This window comes from Eulemur rufifrons, chromosome 16, assembly GCF_041146395.1.
Source record: "Eulemur rufifrons isolate Redbay chromosome 16, OSU_ERuf_1, whole genome shotgun sequence".
Classification (NCBI taxonomy): Eukaryota; Metazoa; Chordata; class Mammalia; order Primates; family Lemuridae; genus Eulemur; species Eulemur rufifrons.
In genome coordinates this window covers 6166350-6193636 of record NC_090998.1, presented here as the reverse complement: position 1 = coordinate 6193636, position 27287 = coordinate 6166350, and the positions used below count along the sequence as shown (strand labels likewise).

Genomic DNA, 27287 nt, shown 5'->3' with positions numbered 1-27287 from the left:
CCAATGGAACAAAATGGAAAAGCAAGAATCAGATTAATGCAAGTGGCACTGCATATAAGTGGGGAAAAGGATGAACTTCTCAGAAAATGTCTGGAACAGTGGGGTGTCCATATAGAAGAAAGTAAAACTGGACCTTACTTCTCGTCATTCAAAAACATCAACTCTAGGTATATTTTAAAGATAAACTGTGAAAGGTAAAACAATGAAGTTTTTAAATGTATAGGAAAAATATTTTCATGACCTTGCGGTAGGGAAGAATTTCTTAAACAAGATGCAAAAAGCACAACCATAATAAAATGTTGGTAATTTTGACTGTATTAAAATGAAGATTTTAAGTTCATAGGAAGGTCTGATAAAGACTCTGAGAAGGCAGGTCATCAGAGTGGGAGAATATATTTGCAACAACTGTAACTCACAAAGAATTATTCTCAAAATATATAAAGAATTACAAACCAATGGGAAAAGATAGGCAATTCAATAAAAAATGGGGAAAAGTCTTGAACAGATACTTCACAAAAACGAAATCCAAATGGCTAATAAACCTATAAAAGAGTACCCAATCTCATTAGTAATCCTGGGAATTTTAATTTAAATGACAAGGAAATATTAATACCGTATACACCCAACAGTAGCCTATAATTAAAAAGTCTGTCAATAACAAGTGTTGGAAAAGAGATACATAAGAAGAAACTTTTATACATTGCTGGTCATAGTGTAAACTGGAAAGAAACCAGTTTGGACAGAGTTTGGCTTTATCTAGTAGAACTGAACATACGTATACCATGTGGCCCAGAAAGTCCACTCCCGGGTATGTGCCCTGCAGAAGCTTGTGTGCAAGCACAGCAAAGTGCATGCACCAGTATGTCTGCATCACTGTCTGTGAGAGTCCAAACTGGAAATGATCCAAATGCCTATCACTGCTAGAACAGATAAATAAACTGAGGCACATTTATACAGTTAAATAGTACATAGACCTGAAAATGAGCAAACTAATAGCTATACGCAAAAACATGGGTTAAAAAATAGGACAAAAGAATATATACAGTTCAATTGTACTCACGTAAAGTTCATAAAGACTAAACACTAAACTATATTGCTTAAGGATGCATACCTAACTGATAAAACTGGAAAGATAAGCAGGGGAATGATTGGCACAAAATTCAGCACAGTGATTGGATACAAAGGAGGAGCAGGGTGGGAGGTCGTGTCGTGCTGGGGAGAAGGGCATTTGGAGCTGCTGGCGGTGCTGCTTTATTCATTAAAGTGTGTGTGTGTGTGTGTGTGTGTGTGTGTGTAAAATGGATTTGTCTATGTGTTCATGATAAAATAAGAAATACACAAAGTGCATGTGTTAACTAGGGTGGTCAGGAAAGTCCTCATTAAGAAGATGGCATTTGAGCAAGGAGCCAGCCACATGGATATTCTAGGGGGAACATTCCAGGCAGAGGGAACAGCAAGGGAAAAGACCCAGGGTGTGCAGAGGAGCGGCAAGCAGCAGCTAGAGCTGAGCCTGCCACAGGGAGGAGTGCAGGAGGGATGTGGCCAGAGCAGGAGGGGAGCCCTGCCGGGAGGACCCTGGCCACAGCGAGGACGAGGATGGGGCTTAGTCTACGTGAAACAAGAAGATTGCTTAATAGCACCTCTTTTTCCCTCTCAAAGTATTCCAGGTTGGACAACAAATTATATGGTTCTCTGCCTATTAGATTTTTTTTTAAATCCCCATTTGACACTAACTTTTCCCCATTTTTTCTTTCACTTTTCAAAAAAAGCCCAGTCTTCTAAAGGCAAAGGGTGCGTGGCATTACCCTAGAACCAAGAGTGGAACGTGAGGCAAAGGGCTCACTGTGGTGCTGATGAGAAAGTATTTTTTGTCCTAAAATTGGGGTAAACCAGAGACACCCACTGATCTCTCATGTCAGTCCTGCCTCCACGCCCTGCCGTTGAACCTAGGCAGAAGATGCCAGGACCATGGCCGTGAGAAGGGTGCTGGGGATGCCAGTCTGCCAGATCAGTTGGGGATATTTTTCATGTGATGAGAACAAAGTGCTATTTTATCTGCCCCAATGTGTTAGAGGCCACCGTGGACAAAGACGAATTTTCCCTCTCTTCTCCAACCCAGTGTGTTAAGCTCAACTTTCTTTCCTCTTTGAATTAACCCTCTTGCTTTCTCTTTATAAGGGAGGGCTTTGGGGAGGCAACATTCTTGGGTGCCTGAGCTTCCTTCTGGTGTCTGAGACGGTCGTTTACGTACACTTGCATGCTGGGTGCTGATCCCCTGCTTGCACACTGCTGCCAGCAGATCAGCAGCATGCTGGTTTTTGCATCCTAAATCAAGTCTTGTCACTCCTCTGCTCAGAACTCTGTAATGCTTCCTAGCTCCCGAGATGTAGAAGCCGACATCCTTACATCACAACGCTCCTCTCCTCCTCGCTACTTGCCTGCCTCCCGCCCCACCACTCCCCTTGCTCCCCGCTGCCCGAAGATTCCCCCCCTCCCCGGGTCCTTGCCAAAAGGTCACCTTCTCATCCATCTCTTTCCTGAGCGCCTATTGAAATTGCATCTGATCCCTACACCCTGTTCTGCCTTACTTGTCTCCGCAGTATTTATCACGCCAGAGATGCTGTATATTTGCCTCTTTAGTAGTGTAGTATCTGTGTCTTGCCACTGGAAGATCAACTTCAGAAGGCAGTACTTCCTGTCTGTTTTTTCACTACCATATCCCTGACACCTAGAACTGTGACTGGCACAAAGGATGTGGTCAAGGCACGTTTGGTGAGTGACTGAATGGGTGAATGAATTAAGTGGATGCCAGCGACAGCGTATTATGTCAAGGATGAAGTCGTTAGTGTGTCTGCGTGTGTGTGTGTGTATGTGTGTGGTGTGTGCATGCCCTAGGCTGGGCACTGTCCCACCGGATCAGCAGAGGTGACCTCTGCTTTGCACATTTCTACTTGTTTCTCCTCCCTTTTCTGGGAAATGTTTCCTTCTCCTTGTTCTTTCCTCCAGAGCTTTGTCCTGACTAACCTCCCTGCTCTCTGCTCAGAGCGTAGCAGAAGCTCGTGAGCCGAGGCCTGTGATTCCATCCAGCTGCGACGAGGCTCCTCGTATCCTTGTTGTCCACACACAACGCTTGTCTCAGCTCTGCCTCAGCATGCACGTCGTGGAGAGTGGGGAACAGGCCGCCTCTCCTTCCCGTCTCTCTCCTAGTGTCAGATGGGACTCTGGACTCTGTAGGCTGGCTTGCATTGAATCTGCTTATGCCCCAGAAGTAAAGTCATGGGATTAAATCACCAAAAGCAACAGGAATTATAATAGGTGACCATGAGCAGGGCAGCTCGATCCCCTAGAGCTGTGGACCAGCAAATCCTTACAAAACAGGTTCCACGCACAAGTCCCTCTGTGAAGCAGCATGAGGGATAGACTGTGGCACAAGATCAATCCCCTCTGGCCTAGTTGGGGGAGACTGATCACAAACGTGGAATATACCTGGTGTGGTGGTTTGCACAGTAAGTGGCCGGAAGCTATTTGTCGAACTTAATAAGCAAAATCAGTAATGCAGCCACAAGTGGCGGAAATAGTACTGGATTTAGTGCCAGAGACCTGGGTTCTAATGTCAGGATGTGACTGTAGACTTTGAGACATAGAGCAGGCTTCACGTCCTGGATCATCCCTTAGTCTCATCTATAAAAGACAGATCTTAATGGTTGTAAAAAAGGACTCATGCTGGTGAAGACACACATTGAATGATGACACCGAGAAGGCATGAGGGGGTCAGCTGTTGTGGATGTTACCATTAGCATCTCAGCTCTGCCATGTACCCTCCAGACCTTGGGCCAATCAGATTGTTGCTTCTTGGGCCTCAGTTGCCTTATATATGAGACCAAAGGCTGTATGTGGATGGTTTCCAAATACTAAAATTCTTTAATTCCTACCATGATCCAAGGCCTAGGGTTGCAAGACACTAGGGTTGCAATCCACTACGTTGTAGTCCTGTGACCTTGAGCAAATCACCTCACTTCTCCATGCCTGTTTCTTTGTCTGCAAAGTGGTCATGCAGCTGGGCTGGTGCTCTCGAGCCCTTGCAGCTTGGAAGCTCTGTGACTTTTGAGATGCTGCGGGAAACACCAAAGGAGAGCCTCAGAACCCGATTTCCTGAGTGGAATAGAAAGTCAGGACCAGGGAATGGGAGCCCGTGAAGACCAGAACCAGAGGGCTGCAGTGGGGTGTACCAGGGTGGAATGAGGAGGAAGGGAGGGGGAAAGGAGCGCTTCATGTGAGGAGAGCAGAGCTTCTTGGCTTCAACAGAAACCTGGGGTCTGATTGTGTGTGGGATTCTGCATTTCCATCAAGCTCCAGCTGATGCAGCCAGTCTATGGACCACACTTTGGGTAGCCAGGAAGGGTGCTCTTCCTTCCCCAGTTTGGCAGGTGCACCTCTTAGAGAAGGACATAAGTTATCTCCCCCCAAAACTTCCTCTTCTATGCCCCTCCCCCAAGACCTTGAAGCAAAGGATGTTTTTGCCATTGTTTTTTTCACCCTAGTCCTTTCCCTAACCCCAACCCTAAACTCACTCTCTCTCGCTCTCTCGCTCTCTCTCTTCCTCCCTCCCCCATACCTTGCCCCCCTCCACCTCATCGATACTTCCATCACTGGTCTTCACTGCAAAAGTGATTTTGGGGGAAAAGAATCTCACACCACATTTTCCAGGCCCCTACTGTCTGGCGGGGACAATCCCAGAGGAACGGGAAGCGAAAATGTCTACATTGTTGGAGGGGGTGATGTCATGTCCAGGTTTCCCACTTACATGGTAGCCGTCCGCCGCCCCTCGTTAGTCCTGCATGGGTGTTTCTGCCGCCCCCCCCCTCCACCCTGCAGCAGAAGAGGGGCCTCCCACGGAGTGTTTTTCCCATCTAACCTCTCGCCCACCCCCCCATATCCTCCCTCCACCCAGAAAATGCCACCTTCCTGCCTTCCTCGTCACACTGCAGCCCATGGGGCAGTTGCTGGCACTTCTGAAGCACATGGGGATGAGGAGCTGAGTCTGCCACTGGTGCACCCTGGGCCTCACCACCCCCGGGCGCCCCCCAGAGGTCTGAAGACATCCAAACCCGGACACATCTGCAACCCATTGGCAACACACCTGAGTGTCATTCACACTCTGCAAAGCACTGCCCAAGCCAGAGCCCCTCCCCTCCCTTCTCATCCCCTCGCCTTCCCTCTCCCCTGCTTCCCTCCACTCTGGAATGTGTGGTCCACTGCAGTGCGTATGTTCGGGGGAGCCTTCCACCTGCCCTTTTCTCTCCTCATATTTTGCATTTAGTCCTTCATAGCCAGCACCCCTGTCCCCTGCTCCCCAGAGAAAATAGGATCTGAACAGCCTCCTTTGCAGAGACAGTCCCAAGAAGAAAGATTTCACCTGACTGAAGCAAATGAGAATTTGCTCTGAGCAGGGCGTGCGCCCAGCAGTTGCCTCTCCTCCCCCGCCCTCTCTGAGAGGTGCACTCGGGGCACTGTCTTCTCATAACGTCCTTGTGCTTCCCAGGAACGACCCGCCTTGGTTGTGGTGGGGGGCGGAGGGGAAGTGGGGACACGGAAGAGCAGTGGTGCTGTTGGGCAGATCTAGCCCCCAGAGAGTCCCTTATTATTCTTAGGTTCTAGAAGGGGGAAATGGGGGGCACCCCTAGAGGCCAAGCGGCTGGTAAACCTTCTCTGGGAGCACAGCAGCAAGAGATTTCTGCATGAAATGAGAAGCCCGAGTCCTCCTTTCCAAGTCACCTGGTAGAGAGACCTCACAGTGATGTTTTGTTCATCCTGAGGACTAAGGGTCTGAACATCTTGCTCCTGATTTATCTCCCCTTTTTTTCCCTTTGGAAAAACTTTCTGCTTCCACTCATCAAGGCTCCACCCATCCCTTCCCAGCTCAAACATCTTCAGTGGCTCCCATGGCCTCTCACGGAAGGTCCAGTTTAAATCCTGTTTCCTCTGCAGGCTATTCCCCGACATCCGGGATCTGCTTGCTCCTCTGCACTCTGAGCTCCCTCAGCGGTTACACTTCTCATGTAGCACGCAATGCCTCCTCAGGTACCATTTACTGTGGTTTCAAAGGAGTTCATCTTATCTCCATAGTAAAGTCAAAGCTCTCTAGTGAAAGAAACCATGTCGTGTGTCGTACACTCCAGTGTCCAGCGTTCTCATCCGTGTGTGTGTGTGTGTGTGTGTGTGTGTTATAAACTGCTTGAAATCTGATGAAAACTAGACATGCTCCCCCAGAAAACGCACCCATACTCGGAATTCTGCCTACGTTTGGTGGATTTGCAGTTTCCTTTTTGCCCACCGAGAACTTTCAGATTAATGATATCTGATAACAGCAAATAGTACTGTTGGCTGAGCAAATAGTCGGTGCTCAATAATTGCCCACTGATGTGTCCCTCTCTCTGTTTTCCCTGAACAGATCGCCCTGACATTCTCGATTGTCTTTGGGGTGATTGTGTATCGGATCACAACCGCAGCTGCTCTGTCTCTCAACAAGGCCACGCGCTCCAACGTCCGGGTCACGGTGACAGCAACGGCGGTCATCATCAACCTCGTGGTCATCCTCATCCTGGATGAGATCTACGGTGCTGTGGCCAAGTGGCTCACCAAAATCGGTACCGTGCCAGGGATCCCTTAAACATGGTCCCTTCAGTGTGTGCAAGGTTTTTGGTGATAATGACCCAAAATGAACCAAAGGGACAGGAGCAGTGTGCGTTGTACAGTGAGTTTCAGTTGGGGGAACGAGGACGCGCAATGCCCGTGCACTTGTGCGCCTGCCAGGAGCCTGTGCCACCCTCCACCACAGTCCTCTGACCTGTGCGATTGCCTCATGTGACAGGAACGCACCATCCCCTAGGGATGCCCATGGGTCTGTTCTTTTCAGCCTAATCTAGAGGCAAGGCAGACTCAACACTTCCTGCTGAAAATTGCAGGGCTTTAGCTCTCCTCATTTTCCCAGCAGCCTTTATAAAGTTGAAGAAAGCCCCTTGATACTTGAGCCCCAGAGGGTCTTATCTATCCCTGTATTGTCAGAGGCCCCAGAAAATCCACACATTCCCCAGGCCCTGAGCAGACTTCAAAGAGGCGTATCAGACTTCCCAAGCCTCAAGCCAGTGAGAAAAATGCAGTGGCCTCAATATTCAGACGTGTCATTTGAGCCACAGCCTGCTGTTGTCTGAGCGCCACACGGTGGGGGAGGGCTGCGAGCTGAGACCCTCTCCCCATTGTGTTTACCCTGGGTGGCCTGGATGCATCCCCTCTGCCTTTGAATTTAGGGAGCTCCCTCTTGGACTCTAGGGACTGGGAGTCCCAGTCCCCCTCTCACAGGGGAGCTGAATCCACGGTATGGATGGTGCCTTTACCTCCCTGACTGATAAGAAGCGAGACCCTTGGTAGGATAATCACTTCCTCACGAGGGCCTCCATTGAGAACTGGAGAATTCCAGAAACTTCCCCTGCCTGTGCCTTTCCCCAGAGTGGCCTCTACTCTGGCGCTACGTGTGGTGGGCACTCACCTTTGACTTCGTGTCGATGTGGGCAGTTCCCCATCAGAGACAGTTCTCCTCTCTTCAGCCATGTGCATAAGCGTCATCTGTGTTTCTTCGTGATCTTCTTGAGGAAAATAAGCAGAGAATGTTAGTTAATTCAGTGTATTTAATGATATCCACGAGTCTATGGAAGCACTTGGGAGGAGCACCCAACACTCTGGGGACACAGGGGAGACTCTGGTGGCAGTAGGTAGTGTCATCTACTGGAGAGCTCAGGGACGAGTGGCCGTCAGACAGGCATGGGTGTAGGGAGGAGGCAGTGGGCAGGAGGGGGAGAAGTTTCCTGGCAAACGAAACCAAATGAGAAATATGGCACTGAAGGGTGACCTCGTACCCCTTGGGGTCAGAAAAGGCACACAGAGAAGTGACACGTGAACCATTGTGATCGGCGGGCAGAATTTTGGTGAGTTTAGGTGCCAGTGCAGCAGAGCTCGGCATGTGGGAGGAAGAAAACACGGAGCACGTGCAAGATGCCAGAGGAGCCAGTGTGGCGGCTGCTCCCTGGTGCAGGGCACAGTGCAGTGGGAAGGCACCTTCCCGGCCTGCCTCCTGGGCCAGCTGAGACGTCAAAGGCAGAGTAGACAAAAGCCAGGATATCGGCTGCAAAGTGGAAAACGGCTACACTGGAGGAAGTGGCTTAGCAAGAGACCCAAGAGACGTTCCCTGCAGGCAGCAGTGGCCTTAGGTCACCTGCCTGCTGTGGCTGCTGCTCCCCCAGGAAGGGCAGAGGAAGGGGAGGGCGAGGGCTGCCAGTGTCCTTGTCCAGACTGACCCCTAAGATAAGCTACTCCCCCTCTTTCACCGAAGAGGAGAGATGCATGAGGTGGGATGGAGGAACCAGGAGTGGAAGCAGATGTCCCCTCCCTGACGCCACGGAGGGTGTTGTGCAGAGTGTGGCAGGAGGGGAGTGCACCTTGCAAACTGACTCAGGGGAATGGACGCGTGGGAATGGGAGGGGCGGATAGCCGTCCTTGTGAAGGGCATCAGTGAGAGTGTGGGCAGGAAGACAGGAAGCAGGGAAAAGAGGAGCAGGAAGTCAGTGATGATGGAGAAATTTCTTCATGCTGCCCATTTGTGTTCCTTTATTTTACTATATTTCACTTTTTTCATGCAGCTTCAGGTAGTGGTAAAGATGGAAGATAAGTAGAGTGGCCGACAATCAAAGACTGATGAACTTGAATATCTAGTGAGTGCCTCCCACGTGCAAGGCGGGGCCTTAAACTCTTGGTTAAGACGGTAAACAAATGGGCCATGAAGCAGTTTCGCAGGGGGAGCAGCGGAGCCGGGTGACGCGCTGTGCGCTGTTTCTAGCAGCTCTCCCTGCACCCGAACAACCCGCCACTGGGGGTGAGACCAGTGCCCAGGGCTCCTGAGAAAGCTGGTGCACTGGGAGGGCGATGACATTCTAGCAAGTACATTTTGTTCTCTGTGACAGTGATACTCATAAAGTGTTTTTAACTGAAAAAAATTTCTTAATTCCATCTTGTCTTCACAAAAACTATGTGTGGCCAGCAAGGGAAGTACTATATCCTCGTTTTACGAAGGTTCAAATTCAGATTCTACCTGTAAAATGTGAATGTATTTTGTGCTACTTTGATGTAAGTTTCCTGCAGTCTGTCTTGAAGAGCTGTTTGGGGTCTCCATCAGGGACCCACGCGGGCATCGTCCTAGGTTGTTGCTCTTGTCTGTCTTAGACTGGATGTTCCCTGGGGGCTCACGGAGGTGCTGGCGAGTAGTGGAAGCACCGCTGCATTTGAGAACCTTCAAGTCCTAGACCTGGCCCCTTCTCCCTCTTCCTCCCCCGCGGTGTGGCACTGGGCAGCAGGGAGCTTTCCACGGACGGTCACACCCACCTGGACTGTTTTCACAGCCTAAGGCCTGTACTGTTGTCCTCAGCCACTTTCTAGAGCCCTCTGTCTTGGAAATCACCTTCCAGCCAACCGTTCTCCAACAGTGGGTTTGCAGGCCTGACTCCCAGTCAGCCCCCTCCAAGAGCTTCCCTCTGCCCTGGGCCAGTTGTAGACTAGCCATTGAGACCCTCCACCACCTTCTCCCCCATGTGCTCCTCCACCCCAGCTGGCCTACCCAACTCACGGTCACCCCAGGCGGCCCCATGTGTCCCCACCCCTGTGCCTTGCTCATGCTGCTGTAACTGTCATCAGGACCTCAGCAGCCCTCTTGTGCCCTTCCCCCTCTGCGGATCCTCCTCTGGCCTCTCAGCTCCCAGGAATTTTCCTCTCGTTTCTGAACTCATCCAGCATAGATCCTTCATTTACTGGGTCATCCGTCCGCTGGGTACGGACTTCCTACTCTGCACCAAGCACAGTTCCAGGAATGCAGCAGTAACAAGCGACAAGGTCCCTGCTGTCATCATAAGAGAAAGAGGGACAGTGAGCGAGGACATTCCACAGGGTGCGAGGCAGATGTGATGGGATAGAGGCTGGTTCGGGGCTATGCACTTTGGATCCGGTGGTCAGGAAAGGCTTACAGAGGCAATGCCCTTGTAGCCAAGACCTGAGTGGCAGAGAGAGCAGCCACACAGAGGTCTGCAGGGAGAGCAAGGGCAAAGGCTGCAGGCAAAGCGTAAGCTGGGAGCATGTTGTCTACACTGCCCATTGCGTGTGATCATGTGCGGGGGATCTTAGCGCTTGCACTTGTGTGTGTGCTCCCAGTATTAGAATAGACTACGCTCTGCTAATCAGTGTAATCAACGCATCTTACAGTCTCGGTTGCATAACGTGAAGGTGTCTGTGTGTTCTTGCCCAGGCTACATATCTAGTGTGACCAGGTGAGGTCTCTGCTGCACACAGTTGCTCAAGGACGCAGACTGACGGAGGCCGTTGTGGACACCGTGTCAGGGAAAGAGCTGAGGATCAATAGGGGCTATCACATGCTTCAGTCTGGAAGCGTATTTATCCCTTCTGCTCACAGCTTGCTGGCTAGAGCCGGGCTGATTATGAAGAACTTGGAAAATGCGTAGAAGCACACGGCACTGCAGGAGCAGGAAAGGTCCAACCAGGCTGCAAGGCCCCTGAGAGCAGGGACTCTGTCTTTCATTTATTTTTAGCTCCTACATAGCACCTAGCCCGTGGTAGATCTTAGCACGTATTTGTCGATGCAACTATTGGTGAAATACATCTCTCTCTCCATTCATGCATTCAAAAATAAATGTTTCCAGGAGTGGCCATAGGCTAGGCATCCTTTAAGCCACGGTAGAGGGTACAGTGAGCATTTATGTGTTCATTCTTTCAACTCCGCCTGCCTACAAAAGGATTTGAGGAAATATTGAGATAAATAAGGCAAATGCAAAGTTGTCATAATAGGATATAGTGACTGAAGACGCGAGAAGGATATCAGAAACTTGACGATCCTTAATGCCCACAGTAGCAGAGATGGCCCTACGGAGCAGGAGGGGACTGGTATACCCATGGCAGAGGTATGCTTTCAGGGCTCTCCCAGGCCTCCACAGGGACACTAAGCCATGGATAAAGCCACCTAATGGAATGAGAAGTCTTCCAGGCTCAGGGGCTTCCTTCACTATTCTCACGCTGGGTTTAATACCCATCTGGCTTCCTGCCCCAGATCGCTTGATAGTTGAGGAGGCTGTGACTACGTGCTGGGCTCACCAGGTGCAAACAGCTGGTGTAAACAACCCCAGCAAGTCCCCAAGTGTTTGCTGCAAGGCTGGGTGATGGGGACCAATTTCCTAGGTCTTCCTCAGTAGGCCCAGACGTCAGGCCTGTCTGAAGTCCATTCTTACTACAAACGTTTATGACAAAAGGCAACATTTGTTAAGTGCCTTGAGAGTGATCAGCTTAGCAGTGGTAGACAAAAACAGCCATTGTCTCCCTGACTGCCATAACAGCTACAGTAGTGGGCGTGGGTGCAGGACATACTGGAATCTGGAAGCCACACAGCACTGGTGAAGCAGGACTGGGCTGAACCCTGGGGTGGTGGGAGTGGAGTTGCTAGGGAAATGGATGAAGCTTTGGAGCCTTGGCTGAGGGGGAGCCTGGCCAGCCACGGCCCAGTGCGCAGAGTGTGTAGCAGATGCAGCGTCAGTAACTGGAGTATGTGTCGGAGGGGTGAGGGTTCCAGTGAACGGGTGAGATGAGGTCTGTCTTAGTCCCCAGAAATCTGTTCATTCCAGGAGGGGTCACAGGAGGTGTTCCAGGTCCTGGGGGAGGAAGCAAGCAAAGGCTCGGAAGTCACTAGGACCCTGACACCAAGGGCTCAGGCAGGTGGGAGGTTCGGGCACGAGGCAAGGAGACGGGGAATTGAGCCGGCCAGCTCGAGGTGTGCTTCCTCCTAGAGGTGTGCTGTGCCCTGAGCCCACACACCTGGGAGTGGGTTGCCTAGTGCTGCTGAAAACTGTAGGTTCTTATTATAATTGACATAGGCATGGGTCAGGCTTGGCCTGGAAAGGGGCCCATCTGTACTCCGGCTTTGGGGATTCCTCTGGTCGGAGGTGGGCCTGACTGCAGGCCTTCGGGCTGAGTAATCAGGTGCCATCGGCCTGCCTGGATAGGCCTGTTCTCCAACTCCAGCTCTGCCTCCTCCTCTTCCTTCCTGTCCTCCCTTTTCAAAACTCTGTGCAGAGTGCCGGGGTGGGGAGTGGAGCTGTCCACTTCATTCTTCCTCACCTTGGCGCTCTCCAGGTCACAGCGTTGGGCTCCTTGTAGGCACTGAGAAACACTGTTGAGTCTAATCAAAGTCACCAATGCTTATGAAAATGGCTATGCTTGCACGCTGCTTAAACATGACTGACAGCTCACTCCTGAGCGTCGCTGCCCGATGCTCCTGCAGTGGGGCCAGGATGGGACGGAGGAGGAGTTGGGGAAAAGGATTTGAGTTTTACTGGGTGCCTGCCACGTGCCAGGCACTGGGGTGGCAGACTTTGTCCCACACGGTTTTCGAAGCAACGCTGGGAATTGGTCATTTCCTTCATTTTACTCATGAGAAGGCTGAAGAGGTTTAGAAACTTGACCAGGGCATACAGTGCATAGGGGTGTGTGAGCGTGTGTGCACGCATGCCTGCTCAGCCTGCACCGCACACATGTGCGCACACACACTGCTTATCCTGTACCATACCACACACGCACACATACACACCTGCTCACCCTGTACTCCACGAGTGCACACGCACACTGCTTATCCTGTACCATACCACACACACATGCATGCACACACACGCACACACACACCTGCTCACCCTGTACTCCACGAGTGCACACGCACACTGCTTATCCTGTACCATACCACACACACATGCACGCGCACACACACACACACACACGCACACTGCTCACCCTGTGCCGCACACTGTTCTAGGCACTTTACCTGCATCAGTGTACGTAATCATGAAAACAGCCCCAGCGGGTAGGTAATCTTACCCCCGTTTTAGAGAAGCGGAGACTGAGACACAGAGGGGTAAATAACAGGCCTGTGGTCGTAGAGCTGGTAAGAAGTGAGTCTGGCTGTGTCCTTGCTGAGACAGATGCTCTAGTGCCTTGTAAGGTGGAGCTGCCCTTGTTCCCCAGGAAAGTTTAAATTTGTTGGGAAAGCAAAAGAAAACATACCCAAGGCTCCAGAAGGTTTAAAATGCAGTGCACCAGACATGTGAATGACAAGTGGGGGGTCCTCTGGGGACAGGGACAGCCCAGGGGCCGGATGCCCCCGGCAGGGGAGATTGCAGTGGAGCAAGCTCCGAGGACAGTCACCTGTTTCACAGGCCCACAGGCATCAAAGGTTCTCAGACTGCAGGGTCCCGCATGCTTTAAATTTTAAAAACAGAAAGAAATTTTTAAAAAATGGAAATGCCACCAGGACGTCTTCAGTCTAAACCTATTCCAGGCTGCCCTCCACCAAGGGCAGTGTCACTGCTAAGGAGGGAAGAGCGGGAAGAACAGGAAAGGGAGGAGGAATCTTTACCAAAGACACACACGGCTGCTGGGCCACCAAAAGCTCCTAAGGAGAACATTTTGGATGTGTATGGATGGAGCTAATTTTCTACATGTGGACGATGTGTGTTTTTAGAGTGCAGGGTGAAAGTGTTGGCTTTGTTGGGCTCAGTGCCCTGGGATGAGGGGCGTCTGCTCACAGCAGCACAGCCTGCTCAGGGACAGACCTTCAGAGCCAGGACACGTGGCGGGGCCAGGCCAGGCGTGGGCTGGAGAGGGGAGTGGGGTCTTCGCCTTCCTGGGGGGAGACCACAGTGCCGGGGTGTTGAAATCTGGCCTGAGTGGGGTCTGCTGGGGTGTAGTCCCTCCCGCCCTGCCCCCGGCCCCTGACTCGCTGGGTGGCCTCCGCTGGGGAGTGCAGGCCTGGGAAGGGTGTGGCTGGAGTGATTCCCGCCCCCACCGTGGGAGGACCCCCTCCGTGCTGTTGGTTTAAATTATTCTGAATGTTGTCTGGGAAGGAGAGAGGTGGTGGTGGGGTGTTACTGTTAATAAAAAGATGTGATTATGGTTATAGCCCAAGTGTGTGGAGAGTTCCTACCGGTTATATGAAACTACTGTTGGTAATACTGCTATTACGCTTTTTACAGTTCAGTGTAACTGGTTGGAATTCCTTCCCAAACATGAGCTATAGCCACGAACACGGCGCTTTCATTTCTCTGCTGAATCAGTGGAGCACTCACGTCTGCTGTCAGCAAGGAGTCCCGTAGATTCCCCCTCCCCCTCCCCTCGGGCTTCTCTGAGAGTCAGGGACTTACACCGTCCAGAGAGAAGGGAAGGGGTTGCGGTGGAGTCTCTGTTTGCAGCTCTTCTCCCCAGACGCCTTCTCCGCCTAGTGGGGGGTTGGAGTGTCCCTTCCCTGCTTGTCCCGGATTCGCCCGCCTCCTGGCAGCCCTTCATAACCATAACGACAGCTCCTGCAGGATGAGTCCTCCTTCTTGGTCCTTCTTGGGCTTCAGATGTGCCATTTCCTCTCCTTGTCCCTGCGTTGCTGTCAGTAGGCTCTTCCTTAGGTTCGCTTCCTTTGAACCAGCTGAGGTCAGTCCTGTTCCCTGCTGCAGTCCTGAGTAATGGAGGGGTTCGGGCCAACATCCACACTTAAACAGGGGTAGGACCAGCCCCTCACGCCCTGGAGTCTCACTGCTACACCACACTGTCAGATACCAGCCCTGTCCCACCCAACAAGAGAGGCTGGACAGCTGCTGAGCTGGCCCTTCCCTACTGCAGGCCTGGACAGCGTGAGCTTCTCAGGGGAGGACACTCTTCTCCTTCGGTGGAGGGGGGGGCTCCGTCGAGGGGCTGCAGCATCAGGGTCCCTGCTTCCAGGACATAGATGCACCTCCACCTGCATCTGCAGGATGCTCTCCAGCACACAGAGCCAAGGGCACCCTCCTCTCCCAGGAAACCACCCTAGGAGCACAGAGCTTGTCTTCTTATGCCTTCAAAACACAACAGATCTGGTGAGACTCTGTCTTACCTCCCTGCGGAAGGAGGCGACTCTCAGTGACTTCAGGGGACCCTGCTACTGCAAGTGATGCCAAAGTGCTCACCCCTGACCTTCCAAAAGGACCCTGTCAGGGATTTTCAGCTAAATTGCTGGCATCCCTTTTACTAAAGACGTGGAAACAGATGTGCAAGTCTCAGATGGCGGCGCCTTGCCACGCGACAGCAATGGAAGCAACGTCTGAGCCCTCACGCTGTGCGTGGAGCTTGCCATGCTTTAGGTCCCTGCTCTTCACCCCACATGTTTAGGGAAGGTGTGGTTTTAGGAATTAGGACATCGAGGCTTGGGAAAATAAATTCATCTGTCTGGGGACTCTTGGATAGAAACGTCTTTTGATTTCCAGCCCAGGAGCTCCCTCCATTCTTCTGTCACAGCCTGTGAATTCTGTATGGGACACAGGAGCCTGGAGGCAGGAAGGGCTCAGGAATCGCCCAGTCCAACCTCCACTTTGAGGCTTTGACTTGCTCAAAGTTCTGATTCTTCAAAGCTGGTCCATGGGTACTTTGAAGGAAAGTTCTCGATTCACATAATGCTCCCCTGCCTTGGGCTGTGACTCAGGGGACAAAAGGATAGGAGCCCAAGAACTTCATGTACCCAACTGTGAGCTCTTAATTTTTCCTCCAAACCTGTTCCCTTTCACCCATTCTTTCCACCAGCCACCCAATGCTCACACCTAAACTTGAGTGTCATCCTGACATGTTCTCTCTCTCTCTAAGTCTCTCTCAGGTGCATCCTTCCTGTTTAGGTACCTTTTTTCCTTAAAGAGAGATGCCCTAGGGACATTATCATGTTGGGCTAGGCTGGTAGCCAGCACAGTAGGTCTCCTGTTCCTTTGTCTGGGGACAAGAGTTACCTTCCTGACTCTAAGGGAGAGACCCCCATGCTGAGCAGCTCTCCAGGGCACAGGAGTGGGCTGCCCACACCGTCCCAAATCTCCAGCTCAGGTGCTCTCAGCTCCCTTAGGCGATGTACTGGCCACGGACTTTCCCATCTGGCTGGATTTTCCTAGGGTGAGTCCTGCCCCAGGGCACAGCATGGCAACACCACCACACTGAGGGCTCAGACAGTCTCTCCACACCCCAGCCCATGCGCAAATGGAGGGAAGACCAGACGGTTGGGCTGTTAGAAAACATTGCTATTTGCAAAGGCTTGATCTGCCTTGGGGAGAGGCAGGAGGAGGAGCAGGCACCTTTGCTCCTGGACTCAGCCACACAGGTCCCTGCTTCTGCCCAGGGCGGTGCCAGGGCTGGCACTGGTGGAGACAGTCACTTGGCCGTCTCCTCATTCTGTCTCGCTGCCATCGTTATGCACTTGCTGGCTGGGCTGTTAGGAACATCAGTCAAGAGGAGCTGATTTTCCAAGATCCAGATTCTGCAGCTGGTGTCCTCTTGCTGACCATGCTGCTTCCATATGATTAGGATGGAGCTCCGGGGAGTTTGAGTCCTAAGCTGGCCCCGTGGGACAAAGCTGGGCTTTCATACTAATTATTTTCCAAGGCAGTTTACAGCTGGGTCATTTGCACTCGTATTTTTTCATGACAGGAGGCAGCAGAGGGTTATCACTTAGAAGGAAGCGGGGGAGGTGGCAATGGCTGTGCACAGGACCCCTCCCTGACTGTCCTTTCTGGCCCCACATGGACTCTGCCCTCTGCTGGGAATCTACTCCCATGGGTAGGGATCAGGTGAAACCTCCAGATGGCCTCGAATCAGCCTGGGGATGCTTCCTGCAGGAGGGGGATGTCCGGGGCACATGAATGATGGAGGGGGTGCCTGTCCACCTTCCCACACTCTCTCCATCTCACTCTTCCCGCTCACACCCACATAGTGATGGACTGTAAAGGCTCCTTCTCTGGAGCTGCATGAGGCACAGGCTGGACCGTGTCCTCTCCAGAGACCTGTGCTTGTGAGGGTGTCCTGCCCAGTGGCCTGAAACGCAGACTGCCCTTCCTGACCTGTAGGTGTCACGTCTGCAGGTTCCCAAGTGGACTATGGGGCTGCTCGCTCCACTTCCTCAGCCACGTAGTCTGTCACGGGCAGGCCAGGCTCCCTGTGTTGGCTGTTGAAAGGGATCCGGAAGTCAAACGAGCTCCAGGCTTGGGGCTCCCCCATCCTGCCCTCACGGCCAGGTGCTCCCTGAGACCCCTCCCCAGCAGGCCCCGCGGGCACACACCCTGGCTCAGAGCTTCTCTGGGCGGGGGCACCCAGCTGATTTAGTGGCCTATCAAGTGGATCTGGGTTGTTTATTGGAAATGCCCATTATTTATGGTGGCTCATGGCCCTAAAGCACAGGCACGGGTGCTTACTACTGTTTTTAGAAATAAAGCTAATAAATAATAGCCAGGCCTGTGATTTATCAGCATGGAGGAAGGGAGCCACTCATTTTCAGTTGGAGCAAAGACATCTGAAAGGACCAGATTCCCTTTTCAGAGACCTTGGAGGGAATTCCTGCAGGGACTGGGAGAGCTGAGTGCACACAGTTCAAAGGGGATTATAAAAGGAAATTGAAGACACGTGCCAGTCCGTACCTCATCCCAGTGCCCTTCTACACATGATTATGAGATAAGTTTTCCAAATTTTCACACCCTCAGACCTGTGTACTTATTTTTTAGGTGGCATTGGCTTTAATTTTCTTATCCCAAAAATGTTTAAAAGAGATGTGATGCGGTGGCATTGCTGTTGAAATGGACGCGTCAGGCACACTGGGAAGAGGCTCAAATGCCTACTGAAAAGAAATTTAAAATTCTGTTATGTGGTTTTCCCCTTCCTCCTTCTCCTTCCTTCCTTCTCCCTCTTCCTCCTCCTCCTTCCTTCCCCATCCTCTTCCTCTTCCTCCCCATCTCCTCTTCCTCCTTCCGCTGTGTCTGTCTCTCCTCCCCTGAGTCTCATCTGTAACCCGGATCCCCCAGGGCCCTGTGGGCAGGCGCTGCCCCTGCCTCTGTGCCCACCTTGAAGTAGGACTAGGTCCTCCAGCACGTCCCCCAAGAGCAAATCCAGGGTACTTTCAATGAGTCTTTACTAAAGACTCTGTGGGAGGCAGGGAGGCAGCCACACTGCAAACCATGTATCAGCAGTTAACGGACATTCCCACTGGGGTCTCTGCCTCCCCACTTGTCACTTGCATTTCTTCTTTGGCCGCCTGGTCTCCCTCTGCCCTTCCCCTCCCATCACACTGACTCCCCTTCCTGGGTCCTCCCGGCTCTTATTTCATGTTGACCCTCTTTGAGCTGTTCCTCTCCTGTGTGGGTTCACCTGTCATCCCGCTCAGCAAAAAGTCCCTCCTTAGGGCTTGTCCTCCTTGCAATGTGACAGGGAATTTTTAGTATAGACAGATATTTTTTCACTCTTCCAAATAATTTTTTTTCCTCCCATTCATTCACCCATCCCTCCATTCAATAAATGTGCATGGTACAGTACATCTGGCAACAGCTGTGGTCTGTCCAGATGTCCCTCTCTGGCCTCACTCATTGTAAAAAACCATCCACACTACATGGAGGGGGTGGGGGGATGGGAGCAGGGGTGGGGGGGGTGATAGGCTTAAAAGCCAGATGAGGGTTCAGAGTTATGAGGTCTTAAGAGTGAAAGTGACCTTGGAAATCAATGGCAGACATTTCCACCTGGGCCTCTGAATTGTCTCCTGTGGTCAAGGGTAGACAGATTGGGCAAATGAAGGGGATGTGGAATCTTTAGCCGGTGAGGACCTGATGTGTGTGAGTCACACAGGGTGGCACTGGCCTCGGCGATGGGCAGGATTTGTAGCAGGGAGGGAAAGGGCTTAGAGTTTCAAGATTTTATAAGCTGTTTGCTAACGTGCATAAACCAGAGAAGAAGTGACAGAAGTGGCAGTGTTAGCTGTACGTGGTGAGTACAGATCATTATCCAAATGATCATGGGATGAGGCCATGCGGCACTGCCCAAAACTGCCCAGGTCTTTGATCTCATGGGGCTGTGTCCACCCAGGCATGTCAAGAAGGAGAAAACCATTAAACTCTCTCCCAGCTCAGGGACAGAACGGTAGAATTTTCCAGCTTCATCTCCCGTAGAATTACACTGCTGTGTCCAGATTCCCTGGCAGGCAGCGCCACTGGCGAAGCAGCACCGTAGGCTCTCTCTGCTTTCCCACTATCAAGTCCCCTCCCAGGGCGGGGGGTCCCGGGGTGCAGCTCTGCAGTGGCTGTCTCCCCAGCAGCCTCTGCTGGGCTTGGGCCATCGCAGGTGCGGTTGGGGTTTATGTCGGAAGCCCCTCCCTCGCTCTCCTACCGTTCTCCAAACGTACTGTTTTACTACAGCATCCCAGCTTTGAAAGTTCCTCTCCGAATTATCGCAGGCCTTTCTTAGGCCTCCAGAATGTTGTCTGCCTCTCTCAGTTTTGGAGGATATGCTGATCAGAGGACGTCTGAATCAATTCCGGATGATTTTTACTAGAAAGTGTCAGAGCGTCCTACCCAACACTGTCTCTAAAACCACTTCTCCCCACTGACAAGCGACCACTGGCTCAGCAGGTGTACAGGCCTTGCCACCCTCTGTGACCGTTGGGCCTTCTCGGAAACACTGGTCCTACTTCCCAAGAGCTGGAGTCTTCGTTTAGGAATGTCATGACTGGTATCTCGGGACCGGCCTCTCCCAGAATCCCCTTCACCACCCGCCGTAGTCACTTTAAGCACCTTAGCTACGGAAGCACATTCTGTAGAAACGCAATAAATCTCCAGCATTTAGTTCTTGTCCCTGGCACAGTTCAGCTGGGTGTTTGAGGACAGCTTTCCACTTGGTGGTCAGGGGTCTGGCTTCCTCCTTCTGCTGGTGCCACCATCCTCTAGGGCCTTGACGTCTTCCCCAGGAGCTGAGGGGAGAGAGACAGAGAGAATAGAGAGCTCACAGCAGAGGCTGAGGGCAAGACGCTGGTCCCAGCTCTCTCCTGTTGCCCCCATCTAGCCCTGTCTCCAGGAGGAGGGCGTGCGTTAGTGGAGCCCTGGCCAACCTCTGCCTCACCTTCTCACCCAGAAGGCCCGGGAGGCCTTGTGCAGGCAGAGCTCTCGGGGGTCTGCTCTTATATTCCAGGGTTCTTCTCCCTGCCATAACCCTTGCTATAGGTGCATTTTTAATATTAAAATCTGTATGTGTCTATATATATATTTATCAAATCTATTTAAAAATTTTTACCAAATGCAATATTTTCTGAGCAATGCCTTATGCAGTTGAAGATGCTTAACAAAGTAATCCTATTCACTGTGGTTCTGTCCCACTGAGCTGCTCGGGCATCTTGGTCCCCACGCAGAGACTTTGTGTCTTGGTGATCTTCAAGCCTGCGTCTCTGGAAGCCAACGGCACGTTAGAGGCTCTCCAAGGCTCAGGAGAGGCCGAGGTGCTTTGGTCTGCCTCACAAGGGTGGCCTTTGCACATGCACTTGTGCAGTGCGGAGGTGGTTGGTGACGCACCAGTAGGAGGAGTCGTCATCGCTGCCAGTGGTGTTGCCTCCCAGTCCCCAAAGCTGTGCTCCAGGACGGACAGTGAATTAAGGGCTCACTGCGCTGCGCAGCAGACTAGATCATGGCAATGCAGCCTCCTTCTCCTGGGACCCCTGCTGCCACGAGAGAGGAGATGGTTCTCTGCTGCTCACAGGTCCGTCTGGGGGAGACTCAGCAGTGAGCAAGAGGCTCTCCAGAGAGAACGTGCTCAGTCACGCTCCTTGAAGGCAGAGGGGAAGTCTTAATTCATCTTGGTGTGGCGGCTGGCACATAGCCACTGCTCACTGAATGTGAACTGAAAGTGAAAAATATTTCATAGGTGCGTCAGGGTAAGTTGGGGGTGGAGGGTAGGGAGGTGAAAGAGAGTGTGACGCAAACCATGATGGATCAAACACCCTGATTTCAAGGTGTGGTATAGCAAAAACTGTCCTTAGAGGCAGGCAGACTGGGTTCACATCTTACCTGTCTTACTTGCTATGTGATCTTGGGCAAGGCTGCAACTTCTCTGGGCCTCAGTTCCTGTCATCTATAAAAGTGAAACATAACACCCACCTCGCACAGGGAAGGAGGCTGGAGTGAGATGACAGAGGTGCACGCCTGTGCACGGTGGCCTCTGTAGAGCAGGTGGGAGCAGGTGCTCTCATGCTGCACACCCATCCCCGTGCCCGCCCTGGGGGTCACCTTCAGGTAGTTTCTGCTCGCACCTGTGGCTTCCTGCAGCACTCTGTCTGCAGCCGTTCTCTGGTTGTGGGAACAGGCTCAGCCCGTACACAGGACAGGCTGGAAGTGCCAGGGAGTGGACCCTGACCATGACCTTCAGCCAACGAGGGGCTCCTGCTTGCTGCCCGCTCAGTGTGCTGACTCTGAGGTGTGCGTCACATGGTCCCTGAGGAGGACCCAGTGGGATGGAGCCCCGGCTGACTGCAGCACTAACCTGTTCATGAGCACATTTGTCTTGGGTTCTCCCCGCTTCTCTGTGTCACCATCCCAGATCCTCTCCAAGCTTCCTGGGGGCCCCTCCCAAGTAAACTACTTACTCCTAAATCCTTGACTTAGGGGGATCCAAACAGACAGACACAGGCAATCAGCGATAGGTACTACTATTGTTAATTTTCAAAGGGTCTGGGTGTAGGTAATTAATTCAGGAAGATATAAAATACTAAGGAAGAAAACAGAAAAGGATTGCTGCCAGCTGAAGTGTCTGGGAAAGCTTCAGGAAGGAGATTTGATTTGGAGAAGGATGCAAAGGATTTTCACTTGAGATGGGCCAGGGAAGTGTATTCAGGGGAGAGAACAGGATTTTGTGTCCGTTTCTTCGGTGATCCTACAAAAGCTGTATGTATATATATTAGGTAGGTTCACACACTGGTCTCGTCTGGACACAGAGCTCCACGGCTGGCCCGGCCATGGCATCGTGCTCCTGTGCTCAGCACACTCGCAGACTGTGCTTCTCGGTCCACGTGACGCAGGGGTGGCGCTTTCCTTCTGCCCCTAAGAATGCGGTTCCATGCTATGAGCCTAATACGTGTGTCCCCCAGAATTCCCATGTTGAAATTCTAACCCACAAGGTGGTGTTTAACAGGAGGTGGGGCCTTTGAGGTGGTTAGGTCATGAGGGCAGCGCTTTCATAAGTGGGATTGTAGAAGAGACCCGAGAGAGATGCCTCAGCCCTTCCACCATGGGAGGGCGCGGTGAGAAGGTGCCATCCAGGAACCAGAAAGCAGCCCTCACCACACACCGAACCTACCTTGACCTTGGACCCCTAAGCCTCCAGAATTGTGATAACTGAATTTCTGGTTTTATAGGCTGCTCAGTTTGTGGTGTTTTATTATAGCACCCAAATGGACTAAGAACGCCCTGCAACCCCTTACCTTGGTTATCAAGCCATTTGTCATGGTCTGTGAGTCCCTCCCAGCCTCCTGCACAATTGTCCCCTCGTGCTCCCGCTGTGGCTCGAGTCTTCTGAAGGCACCTGTGAGGCTCCTGCTCAGAGTTTCTCAGGGTCCTTCTAAGAACGTCAGCTGACTCTTCTGCTTGGACCCGGTAAGACACACTGGGACCGTGACCTGTGAGTCTGGGACGTTAGGCTCAGGCTGTGCTTGTTTCACTGACCTTATCTGATGGGCCTTCATCATTTGGGTGAGTGGACAGGAGATGTCTCGGCTCCCCAGAGGACAGGCGGGTGAATGCCTTCCCGCTGAACACGAAGGGAGGGAGAAAGAGCAACAATGCCATGGTGCCCTCTTAATTCTAGTTCAATGGCTAACAAGCCTTTTTGTTTTAGATATCTTTGTTCAAGCAAACTCTTGTGGAAGTGGCAATCATTTAGGTGAAAGTTGCGTTCCCCTTGATGAAGTAAGGGCGGTGGTCAAAGCTCTGCCTGCTCAGCCCCACTTTGCGAAGCACAGTGTGAAACCATCGCTTGAGTGGACAAGAAGAGGGAGGTGGAAGGAGAAACGTGGTGATCCCACGGACCCTTTGCCTTCTGTAGCCTCATGTTACCTGGCAACCCACCTGGGGCTTCCCAGATGAATTCAGTTCTAATGTGCCAGAGAGATTGGGTCTCTTGGTTTCTATTGCGAAGGAGTCAAATGAGAGAAAATGGCTCACGTCAAGGTCAAAACTCTGGAGAGGTAAGAAATCTCACCTCTGTCTCATCAACTTCGCTCTTCTCTTGCAGAGGTTCCGAAAACAGAACAGAGTTTTGAAGAGCGCTTGATACTCAAAGCTTTCTTGCTAAAGTTTGTCAATGCCTACTCCCCCATCTTCTATGTGGCCTTTTTCAAGGGGAGGTGAGTATAATGGTGTCACACATGGAAAGGCAATTTGTCACTAAGACTGGGTCCTCCACTGTCAGGACAAGTAGGATCAGCCTGTCCTCATTGTCACTCACACCCTCAGTCCCATTCTCCACCCCCGTTTCCACCTGGCTGCTCATGAAGCAGGAATGTTAGCCCTAAATAACTTTGAATTAGCATCTTCAGATCCTGATAACCAGGGCAACTTTATAGGGGTTTGGTTCTGGGCCCTAAAGGGAGAATCTTAGGAGAATTGGTGTCTCCCAACTTTGAGGGTGAGGCAGGAGGAAATTTCCTGTCTAGCCAGTGACTCTTGGGTCTTGCAATGCAATTTTGATGCTAACTGCCAGAAGATAATAGGTTAAGGGCACAGTTCTCCACAAGACTGTCCTCACTTCAGACACCAGTCACATGCTCTGGGGTTCCCATTTCCAGTGGGAAATGGACCCACTGGCTATAAATTCTGGGGTTCCTCCTCCTCCTCGAACCTCCCCATCAGGTTCGATAATTCACTAGAATAACTCACAGAATGCTGAAATGTGCTATATTTACAACTGAAGTTTTATAATAGTAAAGGGGTATAAATCCAATCTAGCAAATAGAAACAGCATGTAGGTGAAGGTTTTGGGGGGGGAGGGTCGTAATCATGAAGCTTCCATGTCCTCAGGATGTGTCACCCTTTTGCCACACTGATGTGTATCACCAGCCAGGGAGCGCACTCCCGCATCGGTGTCCAGAGTTTTTACTGGAGTTCCATTACTTAGGCATGATTGATTAGATCATTTGCTTTACGACTGGACTCAATCTCTAGTGCCCTGAGGTTAGGCTGCAATTACATGGCTCAAAGCCCAAGGAAAGTGGTTGATCTTTCCGGCATGACCTGCCCCCACCTTGAGTAATCTCATTAGCATAAATTTAGGTATAGTCCCAGGGCCCGCCCTGAATAACAGACACTCCTTTCACTCTGGACATTCCAAGGATTTAGAGGCTCTACTCAAGAACCATGAACAAGGGCTAAGAAAATTCTTCTCTATACAATAGTTCTGGATGTAAAAATCACTTTGATAAATTGTTTTTCATGGTCAGGCCAGTTGGCCACCTACAAGGAGATTTCCCAATAGACATCAACCAATGATATCAGGAAAGCTTCCCTAGAACTGAAAGCTCATTAGGCAGGCATTGATAGCGAGAACTGTCCTCATCCACATTTGGTTATTTCTTATGGGGTGTTTTTGACCCAAATACAACCCCCTCTGAATGCTTCTGCCCTTGGCTGTCATGAATTATAGTAGCAGGGAGCCTGTCCATATTGATGAATATCTACTTCATTGGCGCTGTCTAACTAGACCTGATAGCAATAGCAAATTACACACATATGATAGTCTAGGCAAAACAGGAGGGCAGGTCCTGACCCGTAGCTGAACTGTGGAATATTGGAAGACATAGTCTTAGCAACAGCATACTATGTGTGCAGTAAGTGCTGTAATAAAAGGTATAAGGAAGTGTTGGGGGAACGATTAGGAACAGAGACAGCAAGAAGACCTCAGAGAAGGAAAGATTAACGCTGAGGCTTAAGTGGCTGTGTAGGGTTTCAGGTGTGGAGGTGATGCCGTTGCCCATAAGCAGGATTCTTCTGATTGGCGCCATGGATGGCTTTTACTGCTCTGCTTTCTCCTCCTGCTTGGTCTTATTATCCCCCAATAAAATAGGCTCTATTTGGAAGAGGAATGAGGCAGGCCTCTTCCATTCCTTTGAATATTTTCAGGAAAAAGTCAGGATTTTTCCTTTTCTGATCCCAGGAATCTCTATTTGCACCTTGAGTCCATCTCATCCTTCCTTTCCTGGGAATCAGAAGCCCTCACTAAGGAGCTGCAACCAGAACCCAGTTCTTCACACGAGTTGAGGGAAGAAGGTGCACAGACAGTACACTTAGAGATAACCTAGACTTCACTGTGCTTAAGTCAGAAGTTATCACACACACGCACACACACACAGCCCCACACAAGGCCCGGCCTCAGCCCCTGCCCAGCTCACCCCCATCCCCTGGAATTTGACTGGCTTAAGAAGTGAACCATGGTGGTACAGGAGATTGCTAGCCCATAACAAGGTGTGAGCTCCCATTCCTGAATGAGCCAGCACTGGCCAGTGCTTTCGGGGAGGACATTTGTGCTGGCTGTTCCCCCCAGAAGACGAGTCCTCAAGCAGCCCTGCATGCTCTGTCCCCCTAACTCTTCCCACACTGTCTGATTTCAGGTTTGTGGGCAGGCCTGGAAGCTATGTCTATGTGTTCGATGGTTACCGCATGGAAGAGGCAAGTACAGCCACTGGGGTTCCATGCCTGGCTAGTGGTTTGTAGGTGCACCCCCAGCCCCACTCTCATTCCCATTGCAGCATGGCTTCACGCATGCCCTTGCTTCTCTGAGTGCCACTTGGTCTAACCGGTCCTTTTTTATCTTCTCCTGCCCGCAGTGTGCTCCAGGGGGCTGCCTCATGGAGCTCTGCATCCAGCTCAGCATCATCATGTTGGGGAAGCAGTTGATCCAGAACAACATCTTTGAGATTGGAGTCCCGTGAGTAACGAGCTCTTCTCACCTCTCCCCTCACTGCCAGGGGCTCCCCCAGAAGTGCCAGACTTGCAGCAGGATTTCCACCGCCTCACCTCTTCTTAGATAGCTCGGTTATTTACTCCTCTGTCCATTTTCCAATAGTTTTTCCCATGGGGCAACCTCCCCACTCCCCATTAGCCTTGTTTGCTAGTCTGGTTTGGGATATCTGGGGCTCAGAGTGATTTACTCTTTGCTTGACTACACATAACTAATAAATGACAGAGCACTTTGCACCCCAAAGTGCATAATATTTTTAATGCTATTTGTCCTCCCAGTGAATGAGTAAAAGAGACTTTCAGTATGGTGGATAGATGAATATGAAGGTTTAAACATCATGGAATTGTTTAGGAAGATCTCTGAGAAGAAAATGTGGAATATATAATCGTAGGAGGGGCAGGAGGAATAGTTGGTGAAATAGAGAATGGGTTGCTTCCCCGTGGATTCTCTCCCCTGCCCAGGGCTTTACGGAGGATTCCTTCACTCAGGCTTTGTGTTGAGATAGTCATGAAATAAACACTGACTCACAGGTACTAGACCTAGAAAAAAAGAGGATGGAATAAGCTAAAATCAACTTGCGGGTCAAAGAAAAATATAACCTTCTGCTTTTCCTTTCTATTGCTTCATGGTTTTAAGAAAGACTCAGTTTCAGGGGATGCTTTCAGCCAGCCCGGCAGCAGAGAGCTGGGGACAACAGAGGTGCTCAGGGGTAACTCGGATAGGCTTCGTCAGTTCTCTGTAGCAGGATGAAATGGACAATTTGTTCTAGGCCTGGGGCTCTTTGTAAACCACTTTAAAGATTGGCCATCCTGGGGTGTAATCATCAGACAGTCCTCGTAAGGTTAGTCGAAGATGCTGTGACACACTTTCTGGGATATTTACTAGGCACATTACATTAATGGTTCTGAGAAGTCCTCCAATAAGACATTCATTTAACCTCTTTCTTTCCAACTGTATTTCTTCGTGTTTGCCCAGCGTTCTTAGTTGCAGCCATTGGAATTCACTCTGGCTAGTTTAAGCAGTAAAGGAATTTATTTAAGAATAAAGTGGCCGACAGAATAGTATTCTTTAAGGGCTAAAGAGCCAGGCTCCAAGCTACATAACCAGGAATAACACTGTCTACACCGCAGGAGGGCTTGCAGGGAATACCACGGCCTTTATCTTGTGGTTCATATGGCTAAGGTATTCGAAGAACAGTATATATGAAATGGCCTTGTCTGCTCTGAGCTTGGACTTTTAGTTTGGTAGACAAAATAGACTGCATGTAACTGGGTGCTCTCTAATGTGGTAAAAACTATTAGAATTCAGAATAAGTAAAGGTCAGGGTTTTGGAGGCAGTCAAAGAAGGCTTCAGAAGCAGAGGGGTTTCTTTTAGGGTGTGTCTG

General features: G+C 51.0%; 1 protein-coding gene across 1 annotated transcript in view; it reads left to right on the top strand.

Moving 5' to 3' along the window:
• The window catches only part of ANO2 (anoctamin 2), a 346649-nt gene that overhangs the window by 257227 nt on the left and 62135 nt on the right, over positions 1–27287 (top strand). Inside the window, exons 14-17 of the mRNA XM_069489336.1 lie at positions 6452–6647; positions 23182–23293; positions 25553–25610; positions 25769–25869. Coding sequence (XP_069345437.1) covers positions 6452–6647; positions 23182–23293; positions 25553–25610; positions 25769–25869 — 467 coding nt within the window. The remainder of the gene's footprint in view (positions 1–6451; positions 6648–23181; positions 23294–25552; positions 25611–25768; positions 25870–27287) is intronic.